The sequence below is a fragment of the Hippichthys cyanospilos genome, chromosome 7, assembly GCF_059441005.1.
Source record: "Hippichthys cyanospilos isolate Australia breed blue-spotted pipefish chromosome 7, RoL_Hcya_1.0, whole genome shotgun sequence".
Classification (NCBI taxonomy): Eukaryota; Metazoa; Chordata; class Actinopteri; order Syngnathiformes; family Syngnathidae; genus Hippichthys; species Hippichthys cyanospilos.
In genome coordinates, this window is record NC_142375.1 from 16852815 (window position 1) to 16867289 (window position 14475).

The 14475-nt window shown below is 37.8% G+C and overlaps 1 protein-coding gene across 1 annotated transcript in view; it reads right to left on the bottom strand.

Annotated features, from left to right (window-relative positions):
- Positions 1–13683, bottom strand: part of pkd1a (polycystic kidney disease 1a) — a 59015-nt gene extending 45332 nt beyond the window's left edge. Inside the window, 3 exon segments of the mRNA XM_088420199.1 lie at positions 1329–1397; positions 1479–1550; positions 13379–13683. Of these exon segments, the coding sequence (XP_088276325.1) occupies positions 1329–1397; positions 1479–1550; positions 13379–13653 (416 nt within the window). The 5' untranslated portion in view covers positions 13654–13683.
- Positions 13684–14475: the final 792 nt, after the last annotated feature.

The window sequence follows — 14475 nt, forward strand, 5'->3', positions numbered from 1 at the left end:
TTGATTCTATTCATGCATCAAACATTTATTTCTCTCTTCTCCCTTATTCATGCTTCTTTCCAGCCTTCAACCCAGAACACTACATAATGGGCCCGTTGTTGTGGTGGTTTTGGACGGAGCTGATGGAAACCACCAAAGACCTCCTTCACCACTCACATTCATAAACCCTTTCTTTCTTTTTTTAATTTAGAGGAAGAAATAAAGCAATGGAAGAAATAAGCTAATGAATGCAAGAAGCGATGGATGGCCAAGGAGGCTGGAGAGTTATGCAGCTAACCTGGAGCGGCAAACCGTAATTAAACTTAATCACAGTTTGATTAGCGTGTAAGGGTGGTTTATTATTCGTGAGTGAATGGTTTCTCTTCCATTGTATTCTTGGGTAACAGTCCCCAATCTTTTTTTTGGCACCACAGACTGCTTTCACATAAAGACATATTTTCAAGGGCGCTGAAGCAAATGAAGACTAATTATCAGAGGCGGGCAGTTCATCAAAACTGAAGGACTGTTCGTCAGCGATGGACCAAAATTTTACACTGCCGAATGATGAAAACCTTTTAAAAACGACAAACTACATCAGATGGACCATGTGGATTTCGTCCTTCGTTTTAATCCAGGGATGCAGGGATATCTCTAAACAAAAAGTAAAATGACCCAGGCAGTATAGGGACATTTACCAGGCGGTAACAAATCGGGATGGGCCAGAAGTGCTATGAAATACAGTAAAGTATACGGGGAAAATGCGCTCTCTGCCAATCTTCTCCATTTTAGTTCAGCAGGAAGCATTATGAGAGGCCAGCAGGAAATGGTTTGATGAGCCAGTCATCGCTTCATATTAAACTGCACCGTAGCAAGAAATGTACAACACAAACTGGCTTTGTCTGGTTTTACTTTTAAATTTCTCTCGGAAGCATGGTGACAACGGGCAACTTGAGCTTTCCTTCCCAGAGCAGCTCTCAATGTACTAAACAGTACAGTGGGTTTTTTTTTCAGCTAATTTTTAATACTAACAACTTATGAACAAGTTCAGCTAACTAACAGGTGCCCAGAACGTAACTTGTTCATATGTAGAGGAGTGTCTGCATTTGGGAGCATAGACATCTTAGTGGGGAGGGAACATTTGAAGAATACAGCTCTTTTCTATTTCTAGTTGGCTCCATTTGTGTACCATTATTTGACCAGTTCCCTTTTGTGAAGTCTTCAGACACGTTTGTGTTTTTACTCATTTTTGCTGTCTCATGGGTTTATTTTTTTCCCTCTGAAGAAACCTGTTTTATGCATCTCTTCTTGACCTGATTTGTTTCTATACAATTACTTGACATTGTACTCACAGGACTGACAAACGTCCACAACAGAATACTCCTCTGGGCAGAATGGTGATTCTGTTACCTTGTAGATATCTGTAAAATGGAGCGTTATATGATTGACTGAATGGTGCGCAGATGATGTCGCCAATACAAAAACATATTGTCTGTACTCACAGCTCTCGAAGACCGCAGAGTCGATTTAGCAGAGTTGTATCAAGAGAGGAGATGTGATTCTTGGAAAGATCTCTGTGGAACAAACCATCAAATTCATTGTAATGCCAGTCCCATATTCATACAACACATGAACATACTGTATATTTTCTAAGCTGTCCATTTTCAGAACTAGAACGCAGTGCTTGCAAATTAAATATCATAAAATGAGAGAAAAAGCTATTGCTCTATGTCAGACATGAGCTTTGGCTTCGTGACCAATAGATGTGCCTGTGCACTATGGCCAAACCCTTAAAAAAATTCTAAATTGAGATTACACAACATGGTAACATGGCAACCTAGCCAGAGAAGCAGAAATAAACACAGCTAGTGAGGGGAAGGTAAGATGATGAAGAATGATGTGGAAGAAATGACCCAAAAATGGTCAAAGTACTGCACACGGCTTAAAGGGGCAGTTTGTAAGATTTAGACCGTTTTTCAGTAAAAAGGAATATATTAAATGATTGTAAATTTCAAAAACTTGCAAATGAATGTGTTCTTAATGACTAACAGTATGTTATATTGTTAGTATATATGTTGTATATATTGTCCACTTATTTGGACATTTTTGGCAGTAAAAGTGAATATTTGTCTATAATTTGATAATTACTTTTACGTGTACAATTAATACCTCTAAAAACATTTTTTTTACTTGCCGTCGACTTAAAATGACATCAGCTGTTCTCAAGGCTTAGTTAATGGCAAATCATGGCTCATCTATTGGTCATGTGACATTTCCGAGCTGAGTCGTCACTGCTTGCTGCCTGAGCCTTGAGCACATGTGATGTCATTTTAGGGCAACAGCAAGTGGAAAATTGCATTCAGTATTCATTGTAAATTTGTTATCAAATTAATTATATACACATTTTAAATTTTTACTGTTAATAATGGCTAAATAAGTAGACCATTTTAATTGACACAATGAAGTCACAGTACTTATTGTAAACATGCCTTGTAAAACACCCATCCAGCTTCCTGCCACTTTTTCAAAACCTCATTTTCATTTCACTTTCATTTAAAGTGACGAATAAATTAAATTAATTCAATTAATTGTCCAGTTCTAGTTACAAGGAATTTGATGCCGCTATAGCCAGGAATACCAAAAACTTTCCCAGATTCTTAACTCATCTTCCAGCTTTCAGTTCAAATTTTACTCTCCTTAACACAAAACGTGTGCCTTTGCCCAAAAGTGTCTTCGCACTTCACCACTTTGCGCTACAATGTCATCGCGCTAACCCAAATTGGCGTTCGTTCTGGTGGTAGCTTAATCATGACAAAGGAAGTGAGAGAAGCCGAACTTTGGCCAAAACAAACAAGGAGGGCCAGTGTGGAACTTTGTGACTTCAGCTTCTTCACAGTAAAACTCCAGCTCTTCGTCAGGTCGATGAAACAAAAACCAGAGAATAAACGGAGCCCAAGGTTGCGGGAGGACAATAAGTGAATGCAAGGCAACAAGTTTCTGTCGGATTCAAGTTACACGATTAACTAATAAAGAGCACTTTTAGCCGAACATGTTTCACCGTCATTATATGCACAGTAGAAACTATTATCATCTCAGGGGGGTATTTTAAAAAACCTGCAAATGAGCGTTTGAGTGTATGGGAACGCACCCCACGTTCACTCTCTTTCTAGTGTGTGTGAACCAAGCAGGACGCCCATTCCCAAAAGGAAACATCTGTACATTCCAGACAAGCTGTGTAAGAAAGATGGAGAGCGAGAGAGCCTTCTCTTCTGCTAAAGTCATCAGCAGATAAAACAAGGGAGCGCAACCACGCTTGATGCATGAGATGATAGTTTGCACATTAGACTGACACCTCGCTTTATGTAACTCCCTCCATGACAGGTGTGAGAATTCAAATCTGCTCCGAATAAGGAAGGTTTTTTTCTCACCTTCTGCTAGTGGGAAGAGTCTTGGACAAGGCATGAAGAGAGAGAGAGAGAGAGAGAGAGAGAGAGAGAGAGAGAGAGAGAGAGAGAGAGAGAGAGAGAGAGAGAGAGAGAGAGAGAGAGAGAGAGAGACAGTTTGTCATAACCAGATAACATGACCTTCAAGCATGTCTATTTGCAACGGGCTCCCGTTCTCTCGGCTACCTTCGGTCACACGTGCTTTTAATTAGATGCGAGCACACGGCAAAGTCACACTCCGACTATAGTGCTGCTCACAAACACCCGCTGCACACATATGGTTCTGTTTTACTAACGGTGTGGCCAATGATCTAACCACTCCTTATATGGCCTGTCTGGTGCCACTTATTCTGAGCTGGTGGATGAGAGTACTGATAAACACATACACACACACTCACAAGAGGGAATACGAATTGCGGAAAAGATACTTGTCAACAGAAAGAGGAGCGCTCTCCAGGTGATAGCGATGGAAGTTTAAATTGACTAAATACATGAAAGCCGCAGCCTGGAATATGCGTCGTGGGTCTGGTCAAATAAGAGATCAGGTTTTCTGCATCGGGGTGGTGGAGTGGTCAATGTCTCCAAGAGTGGAGACCAGCGCTCCACTAACCCACTAAATACAGACTGCTCTGTGGTCGCTTTCATCCATCTTTCCCTGTGCTGCTGCCTCACCCTTTCTTTTGGCCCTCCTTGTTTTTCCATGCTCCTGCTGCATTAAGGTTTTTAATCAATATGACATTCAAAGATAATGAAGTTGAGAGACAAGAGCAGCAAAACGCAAGGGATATCCAGACAAGGAGCAATTGAGAAAATGGGGGCACATTTTATGTAGTGGTTATTTTTGTAAGTTTAATATGAAATGGATTTTGGAGCGCAAGTCAAGTTAATTTGTATAGCGCTGAGTCACCACAGTCTCAAAGGGCTTTACAGGTGAAAAAAAAATCAGAGAGCCTCACATAGAACACTTACAGAATCACAGGAGCATTCACTTGAAAAAACTTTTGGAAGAGAAAAGAGAAAAACTCCAAAACTCCATCTGGGGAAAATAAGAAACCTTGAGAAAGGACCACAAGTAGGAGAAGACCCAATCCAGACTCAACAGGTTGCACTAAAAAAAAACACATGCCATTGGGTATGTTCCATTCTGAACGGTGGAGGAACACCTGTGTGGAGTTTGTATGTTCTCCCTGTGCCTGTGTGGGTCTTCTCCGGGCATTGGAGTTCACCGTGGCGAAACACTGAGCTTGTGGTTAGCGCAACTGCCTCTGGTGTGAATATGCCCTATGATTGGCTATCCTGTCATGACCTGTACAATGTTAGCCCCACCTCTTAACAGCTGTTATTGGCTCTAGGCTCAGGCATGCTCAGGCAACAATGCTACTTTATTCTTCTTGCGCCAATCCACTGACAAACGTGGCACCTCAACTCATCCGCCAAAAGATTTTATGTTGATTTCCTTTTCTATAAACAAATGAATGAGAGTCAACCCCATCCACAACAAATTCAGCAGCAACGAGGAGTTTACAACAGTCGTCATGACTAAGCTTCCGGAAAATAACTTTAAAAAAAAGCGTAGCAAAGACATTCATGTCAAATGTTACTTGTACCATAAGTACAGTTTATTTTGAAGGATTGACTGACTTCCTCGCGGTTTGGCTTTGACTACGATACCGTGGCTTTACAAGCAGCACATTGTCTCATACATAAACACGTCTAAACAAATAAACAGATCACATTCCAAAGACCCTCCCGCCCAACTGTAGAAGTTTATAGTGAAAATTTAATCGTGAATAATTTGCAAATGTAATTTAATTGTAATGAAGGTATATATGTTTAATCTTTCCAAAAGTCTTCTCTTCATTTGGTGTGGTCTTCAAAAATGATTTTGTGATTTTGGTAAAAACTTGAAAAGAAATAAATAAATGAAATGAACGCCACTTGCAAATAGAAAAAAAAATCATAACATAGTTCATTTGTATTTAATGTTATTGGTTGAAAGAATGTCAGGCGGAATGGCTGGCACCCACACATTTTCACCTTACCAAATCTGGCCCTCTTCGAAAAACATTTGAGCACCCCTGCTCAAGCTCACCTGCCTGAAATGTATTGACGAAGCAAAGGTGGCATGATAAGGCATCATCAGAAAAGTGGCAATGGACGTTAACATGATGACATTTCAAGAAGCATATTTTGCAACCCTCTATTGCCTTAAAGGCATTCTCTATGAACCTCAAGGCCCCAATCATATTTGCATATGCTACCTGTGGAGAGCTAAAATATGCAGTGAGCAGAAATAGACTTCAGTGGCTTTTTCCCATTTTAAAGGGTATTCCTGTCATTTGCACATAATTCTCAAGGGAAGGGATTTTGTCTAGAGTTTTAAAGGACCCCTCTGCATTTGGAGAAACTAGAAGGACGTTGATTGAAGACGTTTGGTCTAAAACGTCTTAATGTTTAATTCAACAGCCTGGTTGGGTCACAAACACGCTCCACTCCTCTTTAGAACATTCTGTCCATTTTTCCAGCTGCTGCTGTCTACGTTGTCTGGTATCCAGCTGGAAGACATTGGGCAGCTGTGTGCAGCGGTTTAACGCACTCACTCAAATAAGGCCTTGCACACGCGCATTCACATACAAAGACACACACAAATAATGACCATGTCGTCAACGCGTGCAAGAAGAACGAAAAAACTGCTAGCAGTTGAGCTCACTGGACACTGTTTCTGCTAGGGGTAAGTTGTGTCGTGCTGCGCGAGTCACAAAAATTCTGTATGAGAAAATTAGTATAAATGAGAGAAAAAAATCAACTCATTGTATTGTACTGCAAAAATATGTCGATTTCACTGGTATAAAGCCACACAATTACTTTTTGTTTGTCACCACGCAAATATGAAGTTGATCCCTCATTAACTTCATTTTTACCCACTGTGCAATGACCAAAGTACTATTTTATACAATTCATATATAACCTAACCCACACACACGTACTTATACAAACATGCTGTACATACATATATAAGTACTTACAGTATATGCATATATACATACATATCCATATGTAGTTGATAATGTCTGTAATACGAAATTATTTTAATGCTGAAAGCACCTTGTGTGCAAGTTGAGCATTTCGCACGGCGGAAAAGGATACAGCTGTGTTTAAAACAACTAATTGAATACACTACATTGAAAACAAATTCCACCCCTCTAAATTCAGCTTGCCATGCATGCTAGTCGGCCATGAGAGATCATCAGAGGTGTTGTAGGAAATAATGCCATTTCAGTACATTCACTTACTTATTTCAATTAATTATCGATAGAAAGTAAACCTTTGCTCATCAACATATCTAAGACACCAATCTATAAATGGCCGGTAGAACAATGACATTTTCCAACAGGCAGAAGCAATAGGAGGTTGGAGAAAAAAAAGCTATCCACTCTTTGAAGCATTTATGTCATTCGGTTCACGAGTGTGCTGAAAATGTTTCTGGAAATGCAAGTCATGCTTCATATTGTTTTGATAAACGCAGATTATGAATTTTGGCAGGGAGAGTATGACATAACAATATAATGTGGATGTGACTTCATAATCAAACTATGCTTTGCGCATCAAATGAGATGCTATGCTGAAATGAGCAGAAGCTACATATTTTAGGAAAATAAATACATTAATTAATTAATTTAAAGATTCTCTGCCACCGTATTTTCATTTAAACGTATACCAGACATATGTCAAGCCCTGTGAGTACAATGTCATAGTTCTTTTAGTTCTTATAGTTACAAAAGCTATGTGATGCAATGATTTCAAAATCAATTCCTCAGCCAAGAAAACATCCATACGCTTCAATTTATGAGCCTCATTGCTGCGCTGATTCCCCCTTATGCTTATTTTCCTTTGTCGGAGATTTACGGTAACTTTTTCTTCAGGTTGAACTGTTCTTTGCAATTTTGTAGATATATAGCACTACTATTTGTTAGCATGTGCTCCACAAGTTTAAAAATAAACAGCGTTTGCCATGATTACTGCCAGAGGCAGCTTGTTTTGTCAAATCAATAACAAACTGCACTGTTCTTCCAGGAATGTCCGAAGTGGAAAAATCCCTTTAAAATAATGTGACATATTTTTTTAAACAACTTTGAATGTTATCACTTGTAAATTATACAGAAAGCAAGTTCGTTTGACAAGCATGAGCATTAATTTGACGAGCATTTGATTTGTGTTTCTTCATCAAAAATGAGCACGGAGGGAGTGCTGAGTGACATAACTTGATTTCAATTGGTAAAGCTTCTCAAATCCTCTCACTGAAATCGGTGTCGTCATCAAAATTCAGTGTATTTATTGGTTTATTTATCAAAATTGTCATGTTTTCCAGCATGCTGGATAGGTTCGAAAGACATTGGCCCTTATCCATGCATCCAAGAAGTTTAAAAACATAATAATAAAACAGCCATCTGAATGTTTTCATCCCCTTTGTTAGAATAAGCAAAAAAGAAAAGCACTTACTTTTATTGACAGTATTAGTGGTTATTGAAACCTTGAATTTTCAACCTGTAACTATCAACTATCAATAGGTCCATGACTACTGACAGATAATCAATACTCAAATAATCACTTTATCATTTGGGGATTGTTCAAATCCTCAAAATTTCAGCTTCCTGACAGCTACACCAAACATTCACATTGATTTAGCCCTCTGTGAAAGCAGACTGATAATTATTGTATAAAATGTAAATATTTACAAAAATCTGCTTTTACCTTGACTCATCTAAAAATATCACCATTTACTTTTGAAAACACTTTGTTCTCAATGATGTACTCAATGATGTGGGTGAGCTTGTCTACTAAAAATTTAAAACAACAAGTCCATAACTGAATCATAGCCACTTTAATGTTTGTGGATTTCCTGCACTGCTATTTGAAATAAGGACATTATTTTTGAATAGAGGTATGGAAATGTCAAAGTGTTTGATCCCATTTAATGATTAATGAAAAAAAATAATCGAGAGATTCATTGGTTCCTAAAATAATAGTTACAGCCCTAAAACAGCATTGCATTTCCTTTTCCGTGGTGCAACGATTTTTCATGCAGAGTGCAAAGATGACTCATATGACGTTCTGTCCCACAATGACTCACACATGGATTTTCTTGGGACTCCTTTTTGCTAATAATTATGTTCTACAAATGCGGACAACAATAATAACTGCACAATATGGTTGGTACTTCATTTTATTCTAGGGCTAGGATTAGCCATTAAATTGTCTTATGTAATCTTATTGGCCACTTCATTAGACACAATCTTAATGAGTCATCGCATTGAAGACCTGTGTCAAAAATCCAGATGAATGAAGATATGAAGTTATGAAGATATGACTGCTCAAATTTGACTGACAATGGCAGAAAAGTATTGATTCAGTAGTTTTCTTTACAGTGATGGCTGTTTCTAAGACCGTATTTCGCTTCATTACAAGGACAAATTATTGGAAGCAGTTCAATAGATAACACAGCAAACAGCCTCATTATTAAGCATACAGTGCGTGGGAGGATTGTTTGATTTTCAGGGCTTGGGTAATGAAGATGAAACAGATTCTGGTTGGACCACGCAATACAACGTATGATGGGCATTACCCATTCTTCCCCTGGAATATCTGCACTCACTAATTGATGTAATATTTGACTGTTGCCACGGTAACAATAAACTCCATCACAAAAGGTCAACACATTCAGTATTTGTGTTTGTAAGTGAAAACACGTTTGTGTATACATTACAGGTATGTGTGTACAAAGGTGACTGTCACGATAACTTCATCTGGTGGAGAGAAGGGACGGTTTGTGTATTTATGTGCGCATGTATGTAGTTGCCGTAGCAACCCCACAAAGTGCTCTAAACCACAATACAGATGTCCTAGGGTGTACAATTCAGGTAAAATGGATCAAGACAAGACTGGTGACATCAGGGTTGCCACTTGCTAAATTAAACGTCTTCGCCAATCGTTAAACAGCCTAAAAATCTCATTGTCACATTTGACTGTCGTTAAGCTTGGTTATACCTGACGAAAGCGTGGTGAAATCAGCGCAGCATCAACAGGCGCATGAATTTTATGGCGTGCCTAATTTTCGCAATATGTACCTGCTGAAATTTCTAAACTATGCAGAAATACTTCAAGCAATGCTTAAAGGGACAATGTGTAAGATATAGACCGTTTTTCATTAAAAAGGAATAAATTTAATAATTAGACTTTTCAATAACTTGCAACTAAATGTATGTTTTAAATATAATCGTAGATCTAGTTATCATTAAATGATATTACATGGTGTGGTGGCATTCCTATGGAGGCCGCCATGTCTGTTATAGCTCCGGAAAATGGTAAATGCAGCACCTCCTGCAGCCCAAAATGAAAAACTGTCTAAATCTTACACATTGTCCCTTTAAGGAGTACACGCGTTTGTACAATTCAGCTCATAAAGAGCATCGTGATCAAAATGTTGTCAACAACACTTGGAAAGTAATTGCTGGCACACTTGGGAGAGACAAGGAAGCAATTATGATGAAATGGAAGAACCTACGAGTTACATAATAGCAAGAAAGGGTGGCAACTACAAGTGTGGTGATCGAGGAGGAACAATGAATACTTCTTTTCTTATTCATAGTAAGCAACATTAACATTCTTCTTCTTGGTATACGTCCATATTTTTAAAAAATGGGTCTCTAATCCCGGTCCTCCAGTGACGCTATCTTGCATGTTTTTCAGTCAAGTGTGTTGAAGCAGGGAGACATCTAAAAAATCCAGGATAGTGACCCTCAAGGAACCGAGTTTATGTTTGCTGCTCCCTATAATTTGGGGGAATAGCTGCTAATTGCCGAGGCCATCCATGCAAAATCCAAAATGCTGCAAAACCTGTGCCAGCTAGATTTCACTCGGGCTGTCACTTTCGTGTATTTTTAAAATGATTATCCTTTCACACACACACACACACACCCCTCCTATGAAGTGCACATGAAATATGTGATCACCATTAACGATACATCCAGCAAAGCCTGTCAGTGTCTCTCATTTCAAAATCAAACATCGCAATAACTAGTTACTCAGGTCTCCCCATGTGCAGGTATTATTTATCTTTCACAAATGTTCACAAATTGCATTGATTAAATCAATCATAACAGAATTACAAATACATTTCATTTCAATACAAAACAACAATTAGACAATTAGACCTTGCATATGATAATTATGTACCAAAGGAAATACCTGACACAAATAGAAATTATAACGAACTAAAAACATACAAGGCCGCATTAGCTAACATGTTATCCACAGTCACAAGTTGTTGGAACAATAAACAAGATAAATTTGGGCAATAATTGACAACATTCTTACAAAGAAAGTACAACTTACAGAAACTTGTGGACCAGATTTCACAGAGACAGAACAACGTGTGTCACCTGTTCTCATCTGAGGTTACACCGTCCTTCCTCACTACACAATTTAACATCAACAGTGGACAGAGGTGGCGCCAAAATACAAAGATCAAGCCAAACAAAGCACAAATAAAGCACAGAACTATAACTGTTAAATGACAAACTAGATCAGTTGATCCAGGTACCAGTTGAACCACGGACTGGGCTGAGGATCTGCGGTTGAGGACCTCTGTACTAAGGTTGAACGTGAGTTGAACGTGAATTGAATGAATATACAGTAAGTACTCTGATACATGTACTTAAATACAAAAATTAAATCTAAGTGTAAAAGCAAATATGTATTTTTGTTTCAAATTGCTCCACTGAAAATTTCTCTGTTGAAAATGTTAGGTGCAGGCCTGGATTCAACTCTCTCATTATATTGTTCTACTGTTATTGTTTAAAATCCTTATTTCAGGTAACTGGGATTAACCAGCAAAAAATTAACCTGCAAAAAAAAAAAAAAAAAAGCTCCTTAACTTAAGAGTGCTTTCAAATAAACCCATTTATAAGACAAGACGGTCCTCTAAAGAACAATGTTATTTCAAACCTTGCCATGGTGCTTATTGTGTGCATGTATTAGCATTAGTTCAAAGAACTATTATGCAAATTGACCATCTCACACAATTGCAAAAATGGCTGTAGAAATCAAAGACTCCATTAACCATTTGAAAATCAGTTCGTATACCGGCAATAAATAGAGCCTATTAAATGCTTTTTTTTTGTTTGTTTCTTTTTTTCAGGTAAAGGCTGACTGGACAAAAAAAGACAATAAATTAGGGCCCAACAAATATGGATTATTATTCAGCCGAATGGGTGTCACATTTAACAAATGTTAATTTATGCTTAATTTATATTGCACAATGTATCTTATAATTTTTTTTAAACAAACTGTGGCTTTATATTGTGTGTAAAGGAGTGACATTCAGGTCAATACTTTGCACATCTTACGTGCCTTGCTCACCTAAGCATTGCTTGTGAAAATTAATGGTCTAATTTGTTGTGAATTACAGGTCAACACAATAAGCCTATCAATAAATTTCATGTTAAGTTTAAGGATGCAAAATAATGGTATGAATTTATGTGTGATAAATAATGACACCAGTGTTACTTTTATACAACTGCAGTAAATATTTAGAGTACATAAAAATAAAAAGTTCAAATAATCAGCACTTTAATTAATTGGACAGGTCAAAAAAATTAATTACCGTTTTTTTTTGTTTTTTTTTTACTGTATAATGCTTTAGAGCTTTCAGTAATTTAAATTTCTAATCAATAAAATAAACGGGAAATGGCTTTTCATCAGCTTGAAAATTAAATTGAATATATATATATATATATATATATATATATATATATATATATATATATATATATATATATATATATATATATATATATATATATATATATATATACATATATTGGTTTATAGCAAATCACCATGTTCTGTGTTCATATATGCTATTCTACAAGTTAAATGAGTAAGTGGTTTGAATGGAAATAAATAATTGACAACATGTGGCTTGCGTCTGCTCAGAACAGAATGTTCTTGGTTCATGCAGCAGCACTAGAGAGCAGCAAGATCATCCACTACAAAGTCCATTTTCACCTTTTCTGGTGACCAGCTTCACCCTGAAGCACCACAAGGCATTCATGCATACTACAAAAAAATACAGCCTTGCATCTTGACCCTTAATAGAGGTCACACAAAAAGATTACTTGCAAAGAGCATGCTTTCTAGTAGTTTCATGCCACAAGTTTACAATTTGACGAAACACTGGAATTTCAACAAATCCGTTGGTCAAGAAGACATGTGTGCAGCCAACAAAATCTTGAGCCATGACAATGACTATTTTACATGAGAAAAATCTCATGAGACTTCTAAACAAACAAAACAAAAAGTAAGTATAGAGACCAAAAAAAACCCCAAGTCTTGTTTCATATTACTAAAAAAAAAAAAACCTGTGAAACCTGAGCCTGCCTCATTGAACACAAACCTATTATCTGTTTGTATGGCAACATCGCAGATTCAATTAAATATTCTGCCATCTAGTGGAACTTAATTCTTCTGCCTGTCAATATACGTCACTGGCAACGTCCGATGAACAAAGGTACATTGTTTGATGTAAATGACTCATTTTCTGCGCAATGAAGTGAAACTTGAAAATATTTTCAGCAGACAGCTGCTATTTTGCGAAACAGAACAGAAACAAAAAAAAAACAGAAAGACATTATCAAAGGTGTAGCAAAATTTCTGCTAACGATTACAAGAAAAAAATATCAGAATTATTGTATGATGATAAGATAAGGCAATGATAAGATCTAATGAACTAAACGTTGTCGTAAATGATGCAAAGACGCCGTTTGTAATAATATCATAATAGTGTTGCTCCTTCCTTGAAAGTTGGCTTTTGCTTGCCACGTGAACATTATTGTGGCTGAGCATAATTCCCGCATCGAAACAATAGCATAGTGTTATGCGGTGCGGTTAATTGGACTCACAGCACTGCGGTGTCCAGCGGGATATCTGCCGCCCCGGGGGCCCTCTCCAGGCCGACGTTGGAGCAGTTGACCAAGCAGTCGTGCTGGGGCCCCGCAAGCGTGCAGCTGCAGTTGACCGGACAGGGCGTGCAGCTCCTGCCGGCGGCCGCCTGCGAGCCGAGCCTCCACGGCTCCAAACAGCACAGGGCGACCAGCAGGCTGGGCAACAAGTAAACGCTGGGCCCGCGGACGCCATGTTTTCGCTTGGTTACAGTCGCTCCATTTCCACAAGGCATAGCTCACTCACATCTCATCGCCTCTGATGGTGGAAGTCCTCGCAGGCTGGGAAGGACCAAAGCAAATACTTTTTTTTTTTTTTTTTTGCCCTCGGGTTTCATGTGAAGAGAGTCCCGAGTTGGAAAGATCCACTTTTTTGACGAGGTAAACTGCGAGTAGTTATCCAAAGTTTCCGCTGGTTTTCCCGTTCCTCTGAAAATCTAACGGAGAGTCTCCAGGAATCTTTCTCTGAGGAGAGAAAAAAAAAAGTTTTGGAACTTCCTCTTTCCACCTCCTCCTCTCCTCCTCTTTTTGCATTGTGCAGTTCCGCAAATCGCCACTAAGCTTCGACTTTTCCTAAATGTATTCACCCAAAGTTTAAACAGCATATGATTTACAACAATAAGCCACCAGAAAGTACAACGTTATGATTTATAAGTTCGATTTATTACGTAACAAGGCTTTTAATGCAAATATGCATATATTCCATTTCCACATTGAAATGTCTTGAAATGCCATTTATCGTTTCACCACAATCGTTTTAAATAAACAATAAGCTCCAAATATTAGGATTCAATCATATAAAAATAAAATCAACTCTAAGCATCGATCACTTTACTTTACGACAACCATTGTTGCATCAAAAGTGCTGTACATGGAATAAAATGTGTCCCACAAAAACGACTAATAATAATAACAATAATAATAATATTAATAATAATAATAATAATAATAATAATACCAATAATTATGAATATAACAGTAAACACCACAAAACTACGCCACAAAAGCTTTTTGACATCTAAAATAAGTATAATACCGCACATAAATAATGATAATAA